At 45.2% G+C, this 18685-nt stretch overlaps 1 protein-coding gene across 1 annotated transcript in view; it reads right to left on the reverse strand.

The window, feature by feature from the left end:
- Nucleotides 1–18281, reverse strand: part of LOC141100153 (uncharacterized) — a 94936-nt gene extending 76655 nt beyond the window's left edge. Inside the window, exons 1-5 of the mRNA XM_073588426.1 lie at nt 18130–18281; nt 10907–11083; nt 10702–10825; nt 10531–10628; nt 8554–8626 (exon numbers count right to left, since the gene is read on the reverse strand). Of these exons, the coding sequence (XP_073444527.1) occupies nt 8554–8626; nt 10531–10628; nt 10702–10825; nt 10907–11083; nt 18130–18207 (550 nt within the window). The 5' untranslated portion in view covers nt 18208–18281. The remainder of the gene's footprint in view (nt 1–8553; nt 8627–10530; nt 10629–10701; nt 10826–10906; nt 11084–18129) is intronic.
- Between the last annotated feature and the right edge of the window lie 404 nt (nt 18282–18685).

The following is an 18685-nucleotide window of genomic DNA, read 5'->3' on the forward strand; positions in this document are numbered from 1 at the left end:
ATATGTGGGGGGCTGCCTTTTGCTTTGGGGTCTGCTCTGGGGCAGTTTAGATTTCCCTTTCTGTCTTTAGGCTATGTAGTCCTCCGGCTGTGATCGAGGGGCCTAGGGCATCGTAGGAGCCCCCCACGGCTACTGCTAGTTGTGTTGATAGGTTCAGGGGTCTGCAATCCGATAGCTGCCAACTTCTCTGGTTTTCTGGACTTAGCTAGCATTTCTATTTTTGCCTCCTACGGTGACTCAATCATAACAGGGTTGGAACATATACGATTGTATCTGATGGCTTGGCTGTAGACAATAGAGTTTTTTATGTGTTTTGGATGGAAGCTGTCCCATTTAAGGCATGTTGGACGGTCGATTGGCTTCTGATACAGGGTCTGTATCATTGAAATATTCCCTCAGGCGCAGTCTCCTAAAATAATGTTCCATAGCACTGCAGAGTTTAGTTTTATCTAGGGCCTTAGTAGGACAAAATGAGAAGCCATCATATCTGTATCAGGGGGGACCCCACTTCATTTTTTGGGGGGGTCCCCCTACTTTAATAGCCAGTAAAGGCTAGCTGCTGGCTGATATTCATAGCCTGGGAAGCTCCATGGGTATTAACCCCTTCCCAGGCTAGAAATATTGGCCCCAGCTGTCGGCTTTCCCTCTCTGGCGCAGAAAATTGGACGGGCGCACAAGCCATTGTTTTCCCCATTTTTTTTTTTTAATTAAAGATATTGTGTGCAGATTGTGTGTGTGTGTGTGTCTAACTATTTATGAACCATTTTATCTAATATCTATGTACCTACCTATCAATCTACCTATTAATCTGTGTGTGTAATGGTGTATGGGTTGGACAAATGTAAAAGAGGATGTTGAACAAGAAATTACCTCACAAATCTTTTTTTTTGTTAAATAACATATCTTTATTTAGCTTACAAAAACGCATACAAATCCGCACAAAAAAACGCATAGATCTGCGTTTACTGCCAAGAGGTGCAGATTCTGTGCGAAAAAAAATCTGCAGGCAAATCCGCAACGTGTGCACATAGCCTAAGGCTTAAAATGGTGTCTGATAGTCCAAAAAGCAAAAAATTGCAGTATCCATTTAATGGATCAGAATATTGCATGCAATAGAGGGCAGTTCCTGCACCCGTCTGCAATGCAAACATAGAGGTGAACATATGGCCAAAAAATGCTGCAAATCGCAAATGATTTTGGACATTCCAATCTGATCTGAGCCTTGTAAAACTCAATTCTTCGGGCAGGACGACATTTGAATGCAGTTTATGAAAATTAAGATAGTGGCCTTTGTGTCTGTGTACACTTGCTTCATTGGATTAGGTTTGACTCACTGCACAAAAATGTAACCTCCAGACAGAGTGCTCAACATACAGCACTTCAGAATGTAAGCATAGCATTATAGCATTAGACCTCAGTCAGATATATATTTTTTGGGGGGGGGGTCATACGTGAAAGTTTGGCATTTGTACAACCCATGTGTCACCTGTTTTTTCAAAAAAAAAAAAAAAGGTGCTCATATTAAACTGTTCTGTGAAGAATAGACAGAGCTCAGATGACACGGACGTCTTTTTGTTTGCAGTCAGCATTATTCTGTGTCACATTTAGGTTCAGATTTTTTTGTTTGTTCCATTTTAGGAAAACAGAATTCCTATCCAACACTAATCTGTTTCCAGAATTTTTACAGCAGAAGTACAGTGGCCCCTACTGATTATTATGGCGTCAATCTGGGTTGTGTGTCCTTTTCTTATGATGGAAAACGAAGCTCAGAATGAAAAATGATTAGCTATTAACACTCTACTAACTGACATGGATAAATATCTGTATGTGTTAGTATATTATGCTTGTAAAGAAAAACACTATTGAGGATGTTAGGCTGAGAAAATTCTCTTGTACATAATAGTGAAGCACATTGCTGATGTCTCTATATTATATCAGGGGTCCAGAGTATGAATCTCCAACACTAACAAGCTTCTAAAGGCTATTTGCAGCCATCAATTGAGCATATTGTCCTGGGTTATTGACAGGTCTGTGAACTAAGAAATATCTATTCTCTGTCAAAACTGGCTATGATTATCACAATATCATTTGTAATGTATAAAAATGAGTACAGTAACCAAAAGGAGTTTAAAATAATACCAAAGTGCCTTATGAGGGGCAAAAAGTATTAAGTTACGTACCGGTAACGGTATTTTTCGGACGCCCATGACAGCACCACGAGAGAGGGGATCCGCCCTTCAGGAACAGGAAACCTACAGATACAAAAGGGCGGCACCTCTCCCACGCATCAGTTGGATTACAGAGCTTGAGAGGCTACCATGGTTAGTACACAGCATATACACAATATATACAACCTATCTATCCTATTCACCATTTTTTATACCATCTCCCACATAAGGTAAATTCGTGAAACAATCTTCTAAAGGAGTGCACCCCTATACGTGAACAAGGGAGGGAACTAAGGGTGCTGTCATGGGCTTCCGAAAAATACCGTTACCGGTACGTAACTTAATACTTTATTCGGACTCCCATGACAGCACCACGAGAGAATTACAGAGATGTAAACTAACTTAGGGAGGGACTACAGCCTGCAGCACCCTTAGCCCAAAGGTGAGATCTGAGGAGGCACCCATGTCTAACCGATAGTGGTTAAAAAAGGTGGAAGGAGATGACCAGGTGGCCGCCCTACATATCTGGTCAATTGATACTCCAGATCTCTCTGCCCAAGATGATGCCATGGCACGAGTGGAATGCGCCCTCAAATTCTGTGGAGCCGGACCGCCACCTGCTGTGTAGGCAAGAGAGATAGCCTCCCTAATCCACCTTGCTAACGTGTGTTTTGATACTCTACATCCTTTCCTGGGACCTTGGAAGGATAGAAATAATGCATTCTCCTTCTTCCAAGGATCCGTGGCTGACAAATATTTAAGTAGGCATCTATTAACATCTAACGCCTGAAGTTTTTGTTCCTTAGGATTGGTCGGATTAGGGAGGAAAGAAGGCAGAACTATCTCCTGTGTCCTGTGAAAGTGTGATGCTACTTTGGGAAGGTATGCCGGGTCCGGCCTTAGGATTACTCTATCCTGTAAGAATTCTGTGTAAGGGGGCAATCTGGAAAGTGCCTGTATGTCGCTTATTCTACGTGCGGATGTTATCGCTACCAGAAAGGTTGCCTTAAGTGATATAACCTTTAGCGAGGCCGAATCTAGAGGTTAAAATGGTCTGTCTGTCATGGCTGTAAGGACTAAATTTAAGTCCCAAGGTACACATCTGTCCTTGTGTATGGGTCTCGATCTAGCAGCTGCTTTGATGAACCTCGTCACCCAATAGTTCCTGGCAATATCACATGCAAATAGGGCCCCTAAGGCTGAAACCTGTACTTTTAATGTACTTGCGGAGAGACCCAATTCGAGACCCCTCTGGAGGAATTCCAGAATCTGTTTTGTGGGAATTCCGTCCCTGACATCAAACTGAAAGGTGGACAGGAATTGCCTCCAGGTTCTAGGGTAGATATTTGTGGTAGTTTGTTTTCTGCTTTTCAGGAGGGTATCAATTAAATTTTTGGAGAACCCGCTATCCTTTAATATTGTCCTCTCAAACACCACGCCGTCAAACGAAGTCCCGTTACCTGTGGGTGGCTGACTAGCCCCTGGTAGAGGAGATCCAGACGGTTCGGCAGTACCCAGGGATCGCATACCGACATGGTCCATAACCATGCGAACCAGGTCCTTCTGGGCCAGAAAGGGGCAATTAATATGACCCTTGCCCGATCTTCCTTACTACTAGAGGTAGGAGGTTCAATGGCGGAAAGGCATATGCCAGAGAGAAGTCCCATCTTATCAGGAGGGCGTCCACTGCCAGTGGATCTTCCCTGGGATTCAGAGAGCAGAATGTTTTTTCCTTCCTGTTTTCTTTGGTGGCAAAGAGGTCTACCTCCGGCTGACCCCACTTGAGGACCATCTGGTTGTAAATGTCCATATTTAAAGCCCATTCTCCTTGCCTTAGGGCCCTGCGGCTTAGAAAATCTGCCTTCATGTTGTCTTTTCCCCTGATGTGGAGCGCAGTTAAAGATCGAAAGTTTTTCTCGGCTATCTAAAGGAGACGTTCCGTTATCCACATCAGGGCCTCGGAACGAGTTCCACCTTGGTGGTTGACCTAGGCTACTGCTACCTGGTTGTCAGAGAGTATCCTCACATGATGACCCTGTAGGTACATAATGAGTTCTTTAACTGCCAACTCAATCGCCAACAGCTCCCTCTGGTTAGATGAGGTCTCAGCATCGGAGTCCCAATGTCCCTGTACCACCATGTCCCCCATATGGGCCCCCCAACCCAAAGGGCTAGCGTCTGTGGTTATCTGCGTCACCCAGGGCACCCCTGAGGATAAGTTTCTGTCATCGAGCCACCACCTAAGAGATGTAAGAGTCAGAGGGCTTAGCGATACCTGACCCTGTAGGTAGCCCTCTAAGGCCCTGCTATTAACTAGGACATCTTTCTGAAGGGCTCTAGTGTGGAATTGTGCCCACCTGACTGCTGGGATACATGAGGTTAGAGAGCCTAACAGAGACATGGCTTGCCTGAGGGTCATGGAGGGTTTATTAATTGCCCGAAGAACCTGCTGCTGTATATGTTGTAATTTATCTAATGGCAACAGACACTGCTGAGTTTCTGAATTTAACAGTAAGCCTAGAAACTTCTGGACCCTTAAGGGCTGAAATCAGGATTTCTCGGAATTTATTATCCATCCGAGGCTCTCTAATCTGGACTTAGCCTTCTCTATCTGGGATAGACAATGGTCCACCAAATTCCCCACAAAAAATCGTCTAAATATGGGACAATTAAGATATCAACCTCCCGCAAATGAGCTATAATGTTGGCCACTATCTTCGTAAATACCCGGGGCGCTGCTGAGAGACCAAAGGGAAGGGCTCTATACTTATAATGACGGATTATACCGTCTATCGGAACTGCCACTCTTAGGAACTGCTGGAAATCTGCGTGGATAGGCACATGATAGTACGCGTCTTTCAAGTCCACGACTGCCATAAAACACCCTTCAAACAACATTTTTATTGTTGAATTGATGGATTCCATTTTAAAGGTGCGATTAACCAAAAACTCATTAAGGAAATGTAAATTAATAATCGTTCTAAATGTCTTATCTGGTTTTTGGATTAGGAATAAGGGAGAGTAGAAACTTCTACCTCTCTCAGATTCCGGAACTTCTACCAGGACGTCATTCAGGCACAGGCTCAAGACCTCAGCTTCTAAAGCAGCTTGTTCGAGGGGCGAAGATCTTAAGGGAGTTGGTTTAAAGGTATCCCGTGAAACATAACTGAACTCCAACCTGAGCCCGGTGGATATTACATTCCGCACCCAGTCACTATTCTATGATTCTATGATCTGTAACCATGCCGGGAGGAAGGATGACAGTCTACCTCCCACGGAAATTACTAGTCATTGATTCGGTTTCTTTCGTTCTCTCGACAAACGCCTGAACATGAAGCCCGTACCTCTTCTTCTTCTATCCTCCCATCTGGGAAGGTCTCTATTAGGCGAAGGATTGCGCCTCCTCCCCTGACTGAATCTCCTTCTATTAAATGGACGTCGGTAGGATGCGGACCAAAGACTTGGGAATTTTTTCTTATCATCCCCGGCTTTCTCAAGCAGTTCATCCAGGACTGCTCCAAACAAATATTCCCCCTCACACGGGATAGTACAGAGTTTTGCTCTGGATTGAATGTCTCCCTGCCAGCACTTTAGCCACAGGGCTCTATGAGCCGCATTAGAGAGTCCTGCTGCCCTAGCGGCCATTCTTACTGCATCAGCAGAGGCATCCGCTAGGAAGGCTGCGGCCTCCTGGATTATTGGTAGGGCCCCAAGAATTGTCTGTCTAGACGTTCCCTGTTTTAATTGCGACTAACTGGTCCAACCAGACCATCATGGACCTGGTCGTGCATGTTGATGCTACTGCTGGTCTTAAAGAACCGGCTGCCATCTCCCAGGTACTTTTAAGGAAGGTATCTGCCTTCCTATCTAAGGGATCTTTAAGGGACCCCATGTCCTTAAAGGGTAGTGAGGATCTTTTTGACGCCTTCGCGATCGCTGCATCTAATTTGGGGGCCTTGTCCCAATTATTTACTGTCGGATCATCGAAGGGGTATCTACGCTTGAGGGCTGGTGGTGGCGACCCTCTTTTATCTGGTTTCTTCCACTATCTGCGGATCAGATCTTGAATTTTTTCGTTCAATGGGAAGACTCTTCGCTTCCTCTGCTCCAGCCCCCCGAACAGGACATCCTGCATGGATAACTGAGGCTTAGGTTCCTCCACTTCCATTGTCCCTCTGACTGCTTTTACCAGCTTGTCTACTCGGTCAAGCGGCAGGCAAAACCGACCAGAGTCCCTTTCTTCTGATGAGGATGAGGGAGATGAAACATGGGATCCCTTACTTCTCCTCCATTCTACCGAGGAATCAGACTCCACAGGGTCCCCCACCCCTTAAGCTTTCTGGTTGGGACATGGATTTCAGGGTTTCCTTCATCTCTGCCCTGACTATGTCCCTTGCAGCTACAAAGGGCGACTCTTCCGCCACTGTCTGCTGGAAACAGGGGGGACACAACCTTTTGGGGCATGAGTCTGGTAACGGGCACGCACAGAGTGCGCATTCTCTGTGTTTGTTTTTACTCGTTTCCTTCTTCCCCTAAAATAAAACATAGAGGGAACATTCACATAGATCACTTACCAATGCCACAATTAAGTACCGGAGAATGAGGGGGATTTTTCTCAGCCGATGTTCCTGTCCGTCTAGAAGAGCCTTTACGACTGGACTGGTCACTTCGTCCCGCACGCTCCTTACTGTCACGGGACTCCTTTTGTTTGACCTGCCGAAGGTCATCCAGGGGCGGCAGTGATGACTGTCGCTGCTGCCGCCGTTGCTGCTGCCGCTCCTGATCGCTCTCCATTACTGCGTGCAATAATGTGGCCAAGGTACCGCACCCATCTAGGGTCCTGCCTAATACCCCTCCTCCAGACAGATTTCCTCCTGCTGCGCCCTATTAGGGCCCTGCTCCCCAGCTGGCGCCGCTATTGACAGGTGAACCGGCGCTTACCGGCGCTTCTCCGATGGGCGCCGCCATCTTGGGTCCTCGCGCCTGCGCAGTGGCGCCGCCGACCCGGAAGCGCCCCCAGACGTCACCGCTACTCCGACGTCACCGGAAGTGACGCAGGACGCCCGGGCGCTCCAATATGCAGCGGTCCCCGGCCTCAGCATCCTGCAGCCGCGGCGGCCCCCCTGACCGCCGCGACCACGCCGCCGGAGCCGGGGGGCATACTTACCGGCGGCGGCATCTTCTATGGAGACGGACATCCTCTGGACGCCGCTCCCTGCTGCACACGCCACCGCCGTGCCACCCATCCCGGGCCACCGTGGCGTCCTCCAGGAGCTCCGCACCAGGCTGAGGTAGGAGACCCCCTCGCTACCTGCACCGGCCGGCCGGCCTGGGATCCAGCATTTCGTCTGTAGGATCCCGTCCCCTCAGGAACAGGAAACCAACCGATGTGTGGGAGAGGTGCGGCCCTTTTGTATCTGTAGGTTTCCTGTTCCTGAAGGGCGGATCCCCTCTCTCATGGTGCTGTCATGGGAGTCCGAATAAATATACTATATTAAAGGGGATCTGTCACCCTTTTTATCCCCTATTAGCTGCCGGCATAGACATCGGGGGCTTATCTACAGCATTCTGTAATGCTGTAGATAAGCCCCCGATGTAACCTGAAAGAGAAGAAAAACACATTATATTATACTCACCGAGGTGGGCGGTCTGGTCCAACGGGTGTTGCGGTCCGGTCCGGCGCCTCCCTTCTTCATGCGATGACGTCCTCTTCTCCCGTCCTGAAATGGCTCCGGCGCAGGCGCATTGCTCTGCCCTGTTGAGGGCAGAGCAGAATTCTGCAGTGCGCAGGCGCAAGACCTCTCCCGACGCCTGCGCACTGCAGGACTATGCTCTGCCCTCAACAGGGCAGAGCAGTGCGCCTGCGCCGGAGCCATTACAGGATGGGAGAAGAGAACGTCATCGCATGAAGAAGGGAGGTGCCGGACAGGACGGCGACACCCATCGGACCGGACCGCCCACCTCGGTGAGTATAACGTGTTTTTCTTCTCTTTCAGAGGTTACATCGGAGGCTTATCTACAGCATTACAGAATGCTGTAGATAAGCCCCCGATGTCTATGCCAGCAGCTGCAAAGCCAAAAAAAGGGTGACGATTCCCTTTAATGGTGAGTGGACAGCAGGTTAACAAAAATAAGATACTACCAGTCACAGCCAGAAGAGGGCACTAAATTTCCATATAATGTGCGTCGAGCTTGATAATGTAAACTTACCAGATACGCAAAAAGGTGAAAAAGAAAACAGCACAAGAATAATCATCATATACTACGTGTACTATCATAGCACATAAACAAGAAACACCCATAATAGAGGTGTGTTTCTTACAAGATGGTGGCAACAATGACGCACGTTTCTGGCACTGATTTTTTTTTTTAAGGTTATATTCACCTGTGCAGTCATCTGTATCAATCTCCTCTTTACACATCACATCACCCGTCATTACATGGTTGAGATCTGTATCCTGAAACAAATATTGCAAAATTCACACAGTTGGAAAAGTTGCATCAAAAGATTGTAAATGAACATGGTCGACCAAAAGTTACAAGATAGCAGTAGTTATCAAATAGCTGCATACCTCCTGTATAAATCCAACTTGTTGACTCCTAAAAGGCATCTTCGGTAACATCAACACTCCTAGGCAGTCTATATGTATAGCGCTGCGTAATTATAGCGCTTTGAAAAAAGCACTATCTTGTAATCCGAACGCTGCTAACATTCTTTTTCTGCTTCTTCTTCTTCTTATTCAGTTGATTTTCCGCAATTAATGCGGCCCGAACCGCTACACGCACAGACTCCGTTGAGGTGTCGTTTTGAAGCCAGCGTCCACGAGAGGTGTGCTAAGTATTTTTCGTGTCGATCGAATTTGTAGTTTTTGCGCAATTTGCGTTTGAAAAAACATTTTCCTCAATGCTTTTCAATGGGGAAATGTTGCCACAGGGAAAACATGCCCTGAGGCGATTCAAATGGCAGTTAAGGTCATTGATATGCGCAGGCAGACCCAGTTACTATGCCAACGCCTACGAACATCACATGACCTCTCCAGGACAGAGTTTCTGGCAGATAATTTCTGCTGTTAAAGCAAAACCCACAGCACAAATGCAAATCTAGCTTCATCACATGACGCATGCCCCTGAGAGAGAATGTACGCCAAAGTGGATTTAGAAGCCCAGAGAGCCAAACTAGCTCTTAAAGGGACGACGCGCCAAAGTGATTCTTAAAGGGCCGGCGCACCGAAATGAGTCTGAAAGGGCCGGCGCGCCAAATCGAAAGCTGAGCCACCCCGGCCTCCAAATCGGACCCAGAGTGGCCCCGCCCACCAAATCGGACCCAGAGGGGCCCCGCCCACCAAATCGTACCCAGAGGGGCCCCGCCCACCAAATCGTACCCAGAGGAGCCCCGCCCACCAAATCGTACCCAGAGGGGCCCCGCCCACCAAATCGTACCCAGAGGGGCCCCGCCCACAAAATCTGACCCAGGGGGCCCCGCCCACCAAATCGGACCCTGAGGGTTCCCGCCCACCAAATCGGACCCTGAGGGTTCCCGCCCACTAAATCGGACCCTGAGGGGCCCCAGCCACAAAATCGGACCCTGAGAGGCCCCAGCCACAAAATCGGACCCTGAGGGATCCCGTCCACCAAATCAAGCCCTGAGGAGCCCAGGCCTCCAAATCGGATCCTGAGGGGCCCCACCCACCAAATCAGACCCTGAGGGGCCCCACAGGCCAGAGTGGCCCCTGAGAGGCACCCACAGTTAAAACAGATCCTGAGTTGAAAGTCTAGCAGGGGCAGCAGGCAAGTCTCTCTTAAAGGGGCAGCCCGGGCACCATTTCAAAGCACTATCTGTACTTCCTTCAGGAAATACACATCTAGTTAGTTTTGTTGTTGCTACTATATAACTAAATTATTATTATTATATGGGCATGTTCAGTAGGATAAAGAAAGTTGAATAAAATGATACCTTGATATCAGTGATCCAACGTCTTATTCTAGAGAAATCCAAATTTTTGATATATGTAAATGAGCTGTTAAGAGCTTAGGGTCAGACATTGATCTTCATGAGAACCTGCCTCCAGAGCTTATTTTAAATGAAAGGGGGCATTTCCAGTGTGAGACATGTAATAACTGATGGTGCACTCTCCTGGTCAAAATGTTCAATCTAGCCAGTCTAATGTGCATTCACCCTGAAAACTGATCACTTCATTTTAAGCTGCCCTCCTGGTTTGTGGCTCTAATTTCCATACAGGGAAGCTGTAAATTGGCCATTCACAGTGTATAATACTGGAGGATAAATCAAGACTGAACACAAGACCTTCACAGCCTTCTACACATCATAGGGAAGATTTCATAAAACCTTCTCTGCATTTACCTGATCCTCCCAATGAACTTTGTGATATTCTTCTGACCAGTTCTGCGAACGAAAAGAACTGGACCATCTCTCCGGTGTTGTTCCCTTATTGGATGGAACTGTAAGAAACACAGACTGAATTAATTGTTTACATAAAGTTAAGTATAAGACACATGCATTTAGTCCTATTACCTGGTGATGTGAAGGGTTGGTAGTGCTCCATCATGACATCCGTGTACAGATTTTTGTGCCCTTCTATATACTCCCACTCCTCCATAGAGAAATGGACGGTGACATCCTGACACCTTATAGGAACCTGACACACAAATGATACAGTCAACACTCCGATCCCTTGATATTGTTACTGCATAATGTCCCATTTTCCCAGCAATGTCACCTCTCCAGTAAGCAGCTCAATCATCCTATAGGTGAGTTGTAGGATCTTCTGCATATTGATTTCCTCATGTATCATGGGGTGAAGTGGAGGCACCATGATTGGGCTCAGAGTTCTTCCCCATCCTTCAAACACAGGGGTCTGACAGCGCTCAGAGGTCTTCTTCACTACTGTGTAATTCTGTTTATGGAGAGATGCATTACTAAAAGTCACTACATAATATTGAAGAGCAAATCTAATATTCTAATTTGCTAACTTTGCTGAACTTGCTCAGGAAATGTCATTTGATTGCAAATTGAAAGTACTTGAAAGCCTTCAATTGCTATGAAAAGACATGTATAAGACTCTGAGGTCTTCTTGGACTCCATACAGCCAGAGCTCTGATGGAAGGGTGAGGGCTGCTGCAAATCAGCTCCTGGAGTATACAGACATGACAGCACAGGATCACAGCTGATTCTTTCTGTGAGGTAAAACATTTCACTGCCTGTTTTTAAACAATGTTTTAAAAGAAAGAATCAGCTGTGTTCCGGTCCTGTCTATATCCTCTCTTTTTTGCTTCCTGCCTTGATCAGGAGCTGTGGTATGATCAGACCATGTTCCTGTATGGTCAGACACAGACATTACACAGTACACAGCAGGGGCACATTTATAAGATTATCTCAGCACAGGAATATTTTATCTAAACACATCCAGTTGTGGAAGTTATTATTATTCCAAGATCTATTCATTAAAATTAATTTTTGATCGTGGGAAAAGCCTTTAAACCCTTCCCGACCTTAGATGTACCCAGTATATGTCGATCAGCAGGTCCTTACTAACTTTATACGTACTTGGTTGTCATCGCTAAAATGCAGGACTGCTATGGGTGATGGCGCCATCGTCGATGCGATTGGCTATTCAATTCTGCTGTAAGAGCACCGATCATAGGCTGTCATCAGGGCCAGCACTGACTCGTGTGATCTACGTCATCGTTGATGGCACCAATCAGAGCGCAAAAACACGACCTGACCCCACAGTGGCCGCACTTCCTCATTATGGCTTAGATACATTGCAGAGCAGTCACTGTGCTGATCTGTTGTGCTGTGCTGGGCCTTGTGGTGCCACAGAGTTTTTGAGCCTGTGTATCACTGGTGTTCGTGCTCCTGCTGCTTCTGAAGAAAGAGGAGTTCCTGATCCCTCTCTGATCTTTCCTAGTCCACCACAATCCCCCTCCTCCACTATCCCCTCTCCAACCCTTCTGCCACTAAGAGCTGATTAGTACTTAATGACTCGTTTTTTGGCAGTTTATTTTTTGTGCGTCCTGCAGCCACCGAGCGCTGATCAGTAACGCAATCAGATCCTTGTTTTTGTGGCGCAATTGTGAATCCAATGTGACACCACTAGCCACACAGAAATAGACTTTTTCAAAGTATTTTTCTCTGAGGATTTTGTAAACCTGGTGGCTGAGAAATTTTTGTCACAAAACCACCTTTCATCATTTTCTAACTGGACCCCTTTAGAAACAGTAGAAATTATGTTTTGTGGCCTTCTCCTTCACATGAAGAATCCAGAATTTCGGGTTGACATTTTTAATAACAATCCACTGTTCCAAATGGCCATGACCAGTAAAAGTTTTGAGGCCATCCACAAATTTTTGCATTTCAATTATAACGCACGTTGTCCTCCCCGAGATTAACGTTATTTTAATTTACTTTTCAAAGTTCGGCCGGTCACTGATCACGTCAGCAAAAAGTTTGCTGATGTGTACGTGCCCCAAAGGGACATCTGCGTAGATGAGTGCCTAATCCATTTCAATGGGAGGCTCAAATTCCAACAGTAGCTGTTCAGTAAGAGGGCCAGGTACAGAATTAAACTGAACAAACTTTGAGAGTACCTCAGGGTACACCCACAGATTTAGAGTTTATGAAGGGAAGGACACCCGGATTGTACACCCCTGAATGCCCCCTTATCCTGGGAATGAGTGGGAAAATAATAGGGTATTTGGTGCACCCACTGCTTGAGCAAGGTCATCTCCTCTACGTAGATAACTTTTATACCAGAATCCCTGTCTTAGTCCCTCTCTGTGCGAGGTATCGTAGCCTGTGGTACTGTCTGCAAAAATCAGAAAGGCATCCCTAAGACACTAATTGGGCAGCTGCTCAGGAAGGGCGAAAGCAAAGCCCAATATAGCAACAGCATGATGGTGGTCAAGTACAATGACAAGAGGGGCCCTTTTCTTGACCGCCGTACATGGTGATGGCAGCACCCCCACCACTGTACGAGGTACCTCTACACAGGTCCACAAACCACACTCTGTACTGGGGTGCAACAAGAACATGGGGGGGTGGAGTTGATCTGTCTGATCAAGTCATCCAGCCGTATAGTGCCATGAGAAAGGCCAATGTGTGTACAAGAAGCTGGCAGTGCACATCGTACAGATGACAATGTACAATGCTTTCATGCTATCACGATGTGCAGGCCAGGCTGGTATCTTCAGTTCCAAGAGGTAGTCATTAAGGCCCTGATATTTGGCAGTCAGGAAGGAGCGGGTCCTAGTACTTCCAGAACTGAAGGTGCTCATATCGTACCAGGCCAACATTTCGTCGGTGAGTTTCCTCAAACCGCAAATAAAGGAAGGTCACAAAAAAGGTACAGAATCTGTTACAAAAGGGGAATACGCAAGGACACCATTTGACAATGTAATAAAAATAAACTAGGCACTCAACTTAAAGATTAATTTTTTGACGTAGTCAAGGCAAAATGTTTCGGCCACATTTGGCCTTTATCAATTACAAACTATACAGGAGTGTCAGGGATTCGTGGGAATCCTGTGGATATTTAGTGAGGCACGTCTTGGTATGGTCACTTTCACAAGAGTGTGGGGCGTTAAAGAGGAAAAACCCCAATGGTAAATAAGCCATGGAACCTGGATGTGTGCACGTGCCAGGAGAAAGATGCAGAAACCGCCACTTGTCAGCTGGGAGGATGGTGAGGAGGGAATGTATACACTACACAAAAAGTTAAAGATATTTGTCTTTTGGGCAAAATTTATGGAAAATGTACGAAGTTCAAGCTAAAGTGATATTTTACCAAGAAGGGCATTTAAGTAAAAGCATGCAATGGTAATTTCCTCATCTCAAACAATTTATTGAAACGAAAGCCAACAGTGGTGTGTATAACCCCCAAAAATGTCAATGTCTCAACAACTTGTCATGTGGGCTTCAATTACAGCTTGACAATGACGTCTCATGCTGTTCACAAGTCGAGCTATTGTCTGCTGAGGCTGCATCCCACACTTCTTAAGGCTATGTGCCCACGTAGCGTTTTTTTAAACGCTCAGGAAACGGGTTCTCCTTCCCAGAAAACGCACGTTTTTGCCGCGATTTTTGATGCATTTTTTTCCGCGCGTCTTTTAGACTATAGGAAATAGCCAAAAACGTGGACCTAAGCGGATATTAATGAACATGCTGCATTTTTTACCGCTAAGCGTTTCCTTAGCGGTAAAAAACGCATCCATTGGCACAAAAAGGCCAAAATGCATTTAAATGAATGGGATGCTTCTTTTAAGCATTTTTGATGCGGTTTGACCCAGCAAAACGCATCACAAACGCTTAAAAAAGCTACGTGGGCACACAGCCTAAAGGGAGGCCCTCAGGTCATTGATGTTCTGGGGTACAGAGTTAAGAGTCTCTACACGGCGACTCAGCTGATCCCATAGAAATTGGAATTCAGGTCTGGAGAAAGTGCAGGCCACTCCATTTGAGGTACCCCAGTCTCCAGCATCCGTTCCTTAGTGATATGACCTCGATGAGCTGGAGCATTGTCGTCCATAAAGATGAAATTAGGCCTGTGTTGTTCATGAAGAAGCACAATGACTGGAATAATGAGGTTATTCAAATAGTAGGATCTTGTAACTGTATCATTCACAAAGTGTAGGACAGTTCTGCGTGGACTATACACACCTGCCCACACTAACACCACCAAACACTCATATGCTGACGCATAACGCTCTCCTTGACATTTTCAACACCATTGACAGCCATCATTTCTGCTCAGCGTGAATCAACTTTCATCAGTGAATAGCACTGAGGCTCACTGGTACATAGTCCAGCAAGACGATGACACCTGTGCCTGGTGGTGTGGTCGTCTAGCATGCAGACCATGCTAACGTAATCGGTTTCAAATGGTCTGATGTGATACTTGGGTGCCTCTCACCTGTCTTAGCTGTGCCTGGAGTTCTACGGCATTCATCATCCAGTTCTGAAGGGTATTGTTCACGAAGTGGTCATCATTGTGGTATGTGGCCAAAGGACGCCCACTTCTCTGCTATTCTGTGACTCTTCCAGTCTCTCTGCATCTCTGTTGCAATCTGCTGATGACTCTGTGACACTCTAAAGTCAGTGGCCACTTCAGTCTATAAACCTCCTGCTTGAAGCCTTGCAATGGCAGGGTACTGTTGATCAATTGTTAGGCATCGTCTTGGTCTCATGTCAAAATGTGAACAGCATGATGTGGGGACTGTTTAATATCAATTCTAGTTGAACCCCAAAATGTATTGGGCAATTCATGGATCAAACACCTGGTGGGAATGTTGCCATTAAGCTCCTTGTTGGAGAACAGCAAGTTGTGCAAAAAGTATTGAAACAGTGAAGAGTTGGACCTGTGCATTCAAATGTTTGGAGAAGGTCACATTAAGTTCTCCTGAAAAGGTTACACTGCATTTTATATTCATCTTGAAATTTTGCCCAACAGCCAATTATCTAAAACTTTTTGTGAGTAGTTTATGTGGTATGAATTACAAGGTGTTTGGAAGTATGTGAAACCATCTTGTTCAAGTTAATCTGATCAGAGAGCATCTCCTAAAGCCAAAAAAAGGGGTGGGTGATGGCTGGCAACTTCCCAATCTTTAGTAGCTCTCTGGATAAATTAACAGTGAGAAAGGGGGATTGAGAGTATCTCGGAGCCCTCTCAAGGGTATACCTGACAGATTAATTTTCCGCTAGAAGCTGGAAAATAAAGTAGGTGTAAGATCTTATTTGAGAGGGTATGTTAGTTTACTTTTTGTCTGGTGCACTTTCAAATTTTACATTGCATCAAGGAGGATGGGTGGATATTTAAAGGGAGTCAGTCACCCCCAAAATGCATTTTAAGATGAGCTATACAGTGTTGTAAAGGACATAGCCCATATAAAAATCATATTAGCATTGTACATGTTACAGTGCCTGAGAGAATTACTTTGCAAACCCTGTCTTATGAGGAATAGTTGCAGGATTTGGGAATGTGTAGTTTGCAAAAGAGAAGACTGAGAGGAGACTTAATAGCTGTCTACAAATATCTAAAGGGCTGTCACATTGTAGAAGGATCATCTTTATTCTCATTTGCACAAGGAAAGACTAGAAGCAATGGGATGAAACTGAATGGGAGGAGACACAGATTAGATATTAGAAAAAACTTTTTGACAGTTAGAGTGATCAATGAGTGGAACAGGCTGCCACGAGAAGTGGTAAGTTCTCCTTCAATGGAAGTCTTCAAACAGAGGCTGGACAGACATCTGACTGGGATGATTTAGCGAATCCTGCTTTGAGCAGGGGGTTGGACCAGATGGCCCAGGAGGTCCCTTCCAACTCTACGATTCTATGATTCTATGACTATGTAGGTAGATACGGGGGCTATGGTGCACCTTTTGTGGGATCAAGAGTGATGCGCAATTGAGCACTCATTCACTCTGTTTTCACCATTATAGGAAAAATAGCTGCATCGGTGCTTATGTCCGAATCTCGTTTTGCTGGGGGGTTCAGACATAAACCCTGACGGCACCAATGAAGAGGTGACAAAATACAATGTGAAAGCACCCTAAGATATTCTTCCAACCGTTTGTCTTGGGGAATGTAGTGGATGGTCATAACCAACCAATCTTTATTAGAATCAGCGTTTTGGAGTACAATAGAACTTTTAATGAGTAATTAGTAAAATATATACATAAGAAACTTAAACTGCAAGGTGCTAAGACAATGTGGTGCACATGAAACACACACTGGCCTAAAAAAAAGACCTTGGGGACCCTAGGTCCTCTCAGATAGGAAATCAACAGTTGCTGGTACCCTATGGCAGCAATGACCTTTATATAGCTGTACACAACTCCACTTATTGTATTCAGCAGAAAAATGTGCAAAATACACAATAATGCAAATATAAAGACTGATACTGCAGGTTAAATGGACTAGCATAAATAAAAGCTACCTTTTTTGTCCAACTTTAATACATGCATTAGCTTTATATATTTGCTCATGAAATCAGCACTAAAATGGCTTGCCACACAAACCACTCTGCATGCCACTAGAACAACGCTCATTTCATGGTATACCCGATATTCCTCATAGGTCGCCATGCACCATGTTCATGTACAAGGGCTATAGTATGACACAGGCAAATAAAAGAGGAGGTCTCACCATTATTGGAAGGTGTTATATACTACAAACTCATCTCTCCCATAAACACTCAGCGCTCCTCCTTAGTTCCCCTCTCAATATATAGGCTGAGAGGTCAGTAAGACATTTTGGGAAATTATAAAAAGGAAAGGTCTCACCTGATTCAGATGAAGATGAATGATAATGGCGACCGTATTCCACTTTAAATGATCAGCAGTGGACACTCGCCCCCGTTCTCCCGACGCGTTTCGTCAATGCTCATCAGGGGAGTGCTTTGGGGCAGACGCCAAATAAGTTGCCGTCATATGACTGCTGATCACTGTGCTTGGATGACATGTGTGAGCTACGCTTGTGACTTGTATGATGTGTGCATTATGCTTGTGTGACGTGGGCATGGTTCTTGGGTGACTGTGAGCTGATAGATACTGAATGCTACTGTAAGGAAGAGTGGGCAAAGATTGCCAATTCTACATGTGTCATTTTGACCCAGAAAGATTTAATATCATAAATTCAAAGAGTCATAAACTTCAACAAGTTATTAGTTTAAGGGTGTGCATATTTATGCAACCACATTATTTTAGTTCTTCATATTTCTGTTTCCACCTGAAAAAGTGTAAGTTTTATTTTCAATGGATTTGTATGGATTATAGTCGACAATAAAGGTGGGAAAAGTTCTGAAATGATTTTTCTTGGCAAAATTTTTTTACATGACAAAAATTTAGCATTTTCACTGGCGTGTGTAGACTTGTTATATCCACTGTAACTATTTTATTACCATAGTTAAGAATGGTGGAATGTGACCTCCACAGAATCTCTCACCTCTCCAGTAAGCCGAAAAAGAATCTCAAGGGTGAGGTGTAATATCCTTTCCGCCATGTTGTCCCTGTCCCTATCCATCCTGGAAGGGTCAATCGGGAAACTCCTCTTATATAGAAAAGATCCACCGATTGGATCCGATATTGTAGGAGCCTGAATGGAAAGAAGACAAGACAATGTAAAATCATTAACATTCCTATGGAAAAAACATACAAAATGACCCTAGATCATGATTTGCATTTTTTGATAAGTCACTTTCCTTTTTTGTCTTGCAGTATTAGTTGTCGTTTTTTGGTGCCACGTTGATCAAAATGGCACACATGATTGATAAATTTTACGCAAAGTCAAAAAATGGGCTTTATTTCTTAAGTGTTTTTTTGTGACTTTTGGAGCCAAAAGTTATGTTGTCCCCAAAAGTCACAAAAATTGAGGGCTCAAAAATACACCAGGGGTGATTGGAGTAGAGTTGCGCCAAAATTTTGATTTTTAAATATATATTTAATAATTACAAGAATAAATTTCAAACTCCAGGGAACATCCACAGAGATTGAGACAGCAG

This window comes from Dendrobates tinctorius, unplaced genomic scaffold (assembly GCF_039654945.1).
Source record: "Dendrobates tinctorius isolate UK_male_01 unplaced genomic scaffold, ASM3965494v1 ptg000103l, whole genome shotgun sequence".
Lineage (NCBI taxonomy): Eukaryota > Metazoa > Chordata > Amphibia > Anura > Dendrobatidae > Dendrobates > Dendrobates tinctorius.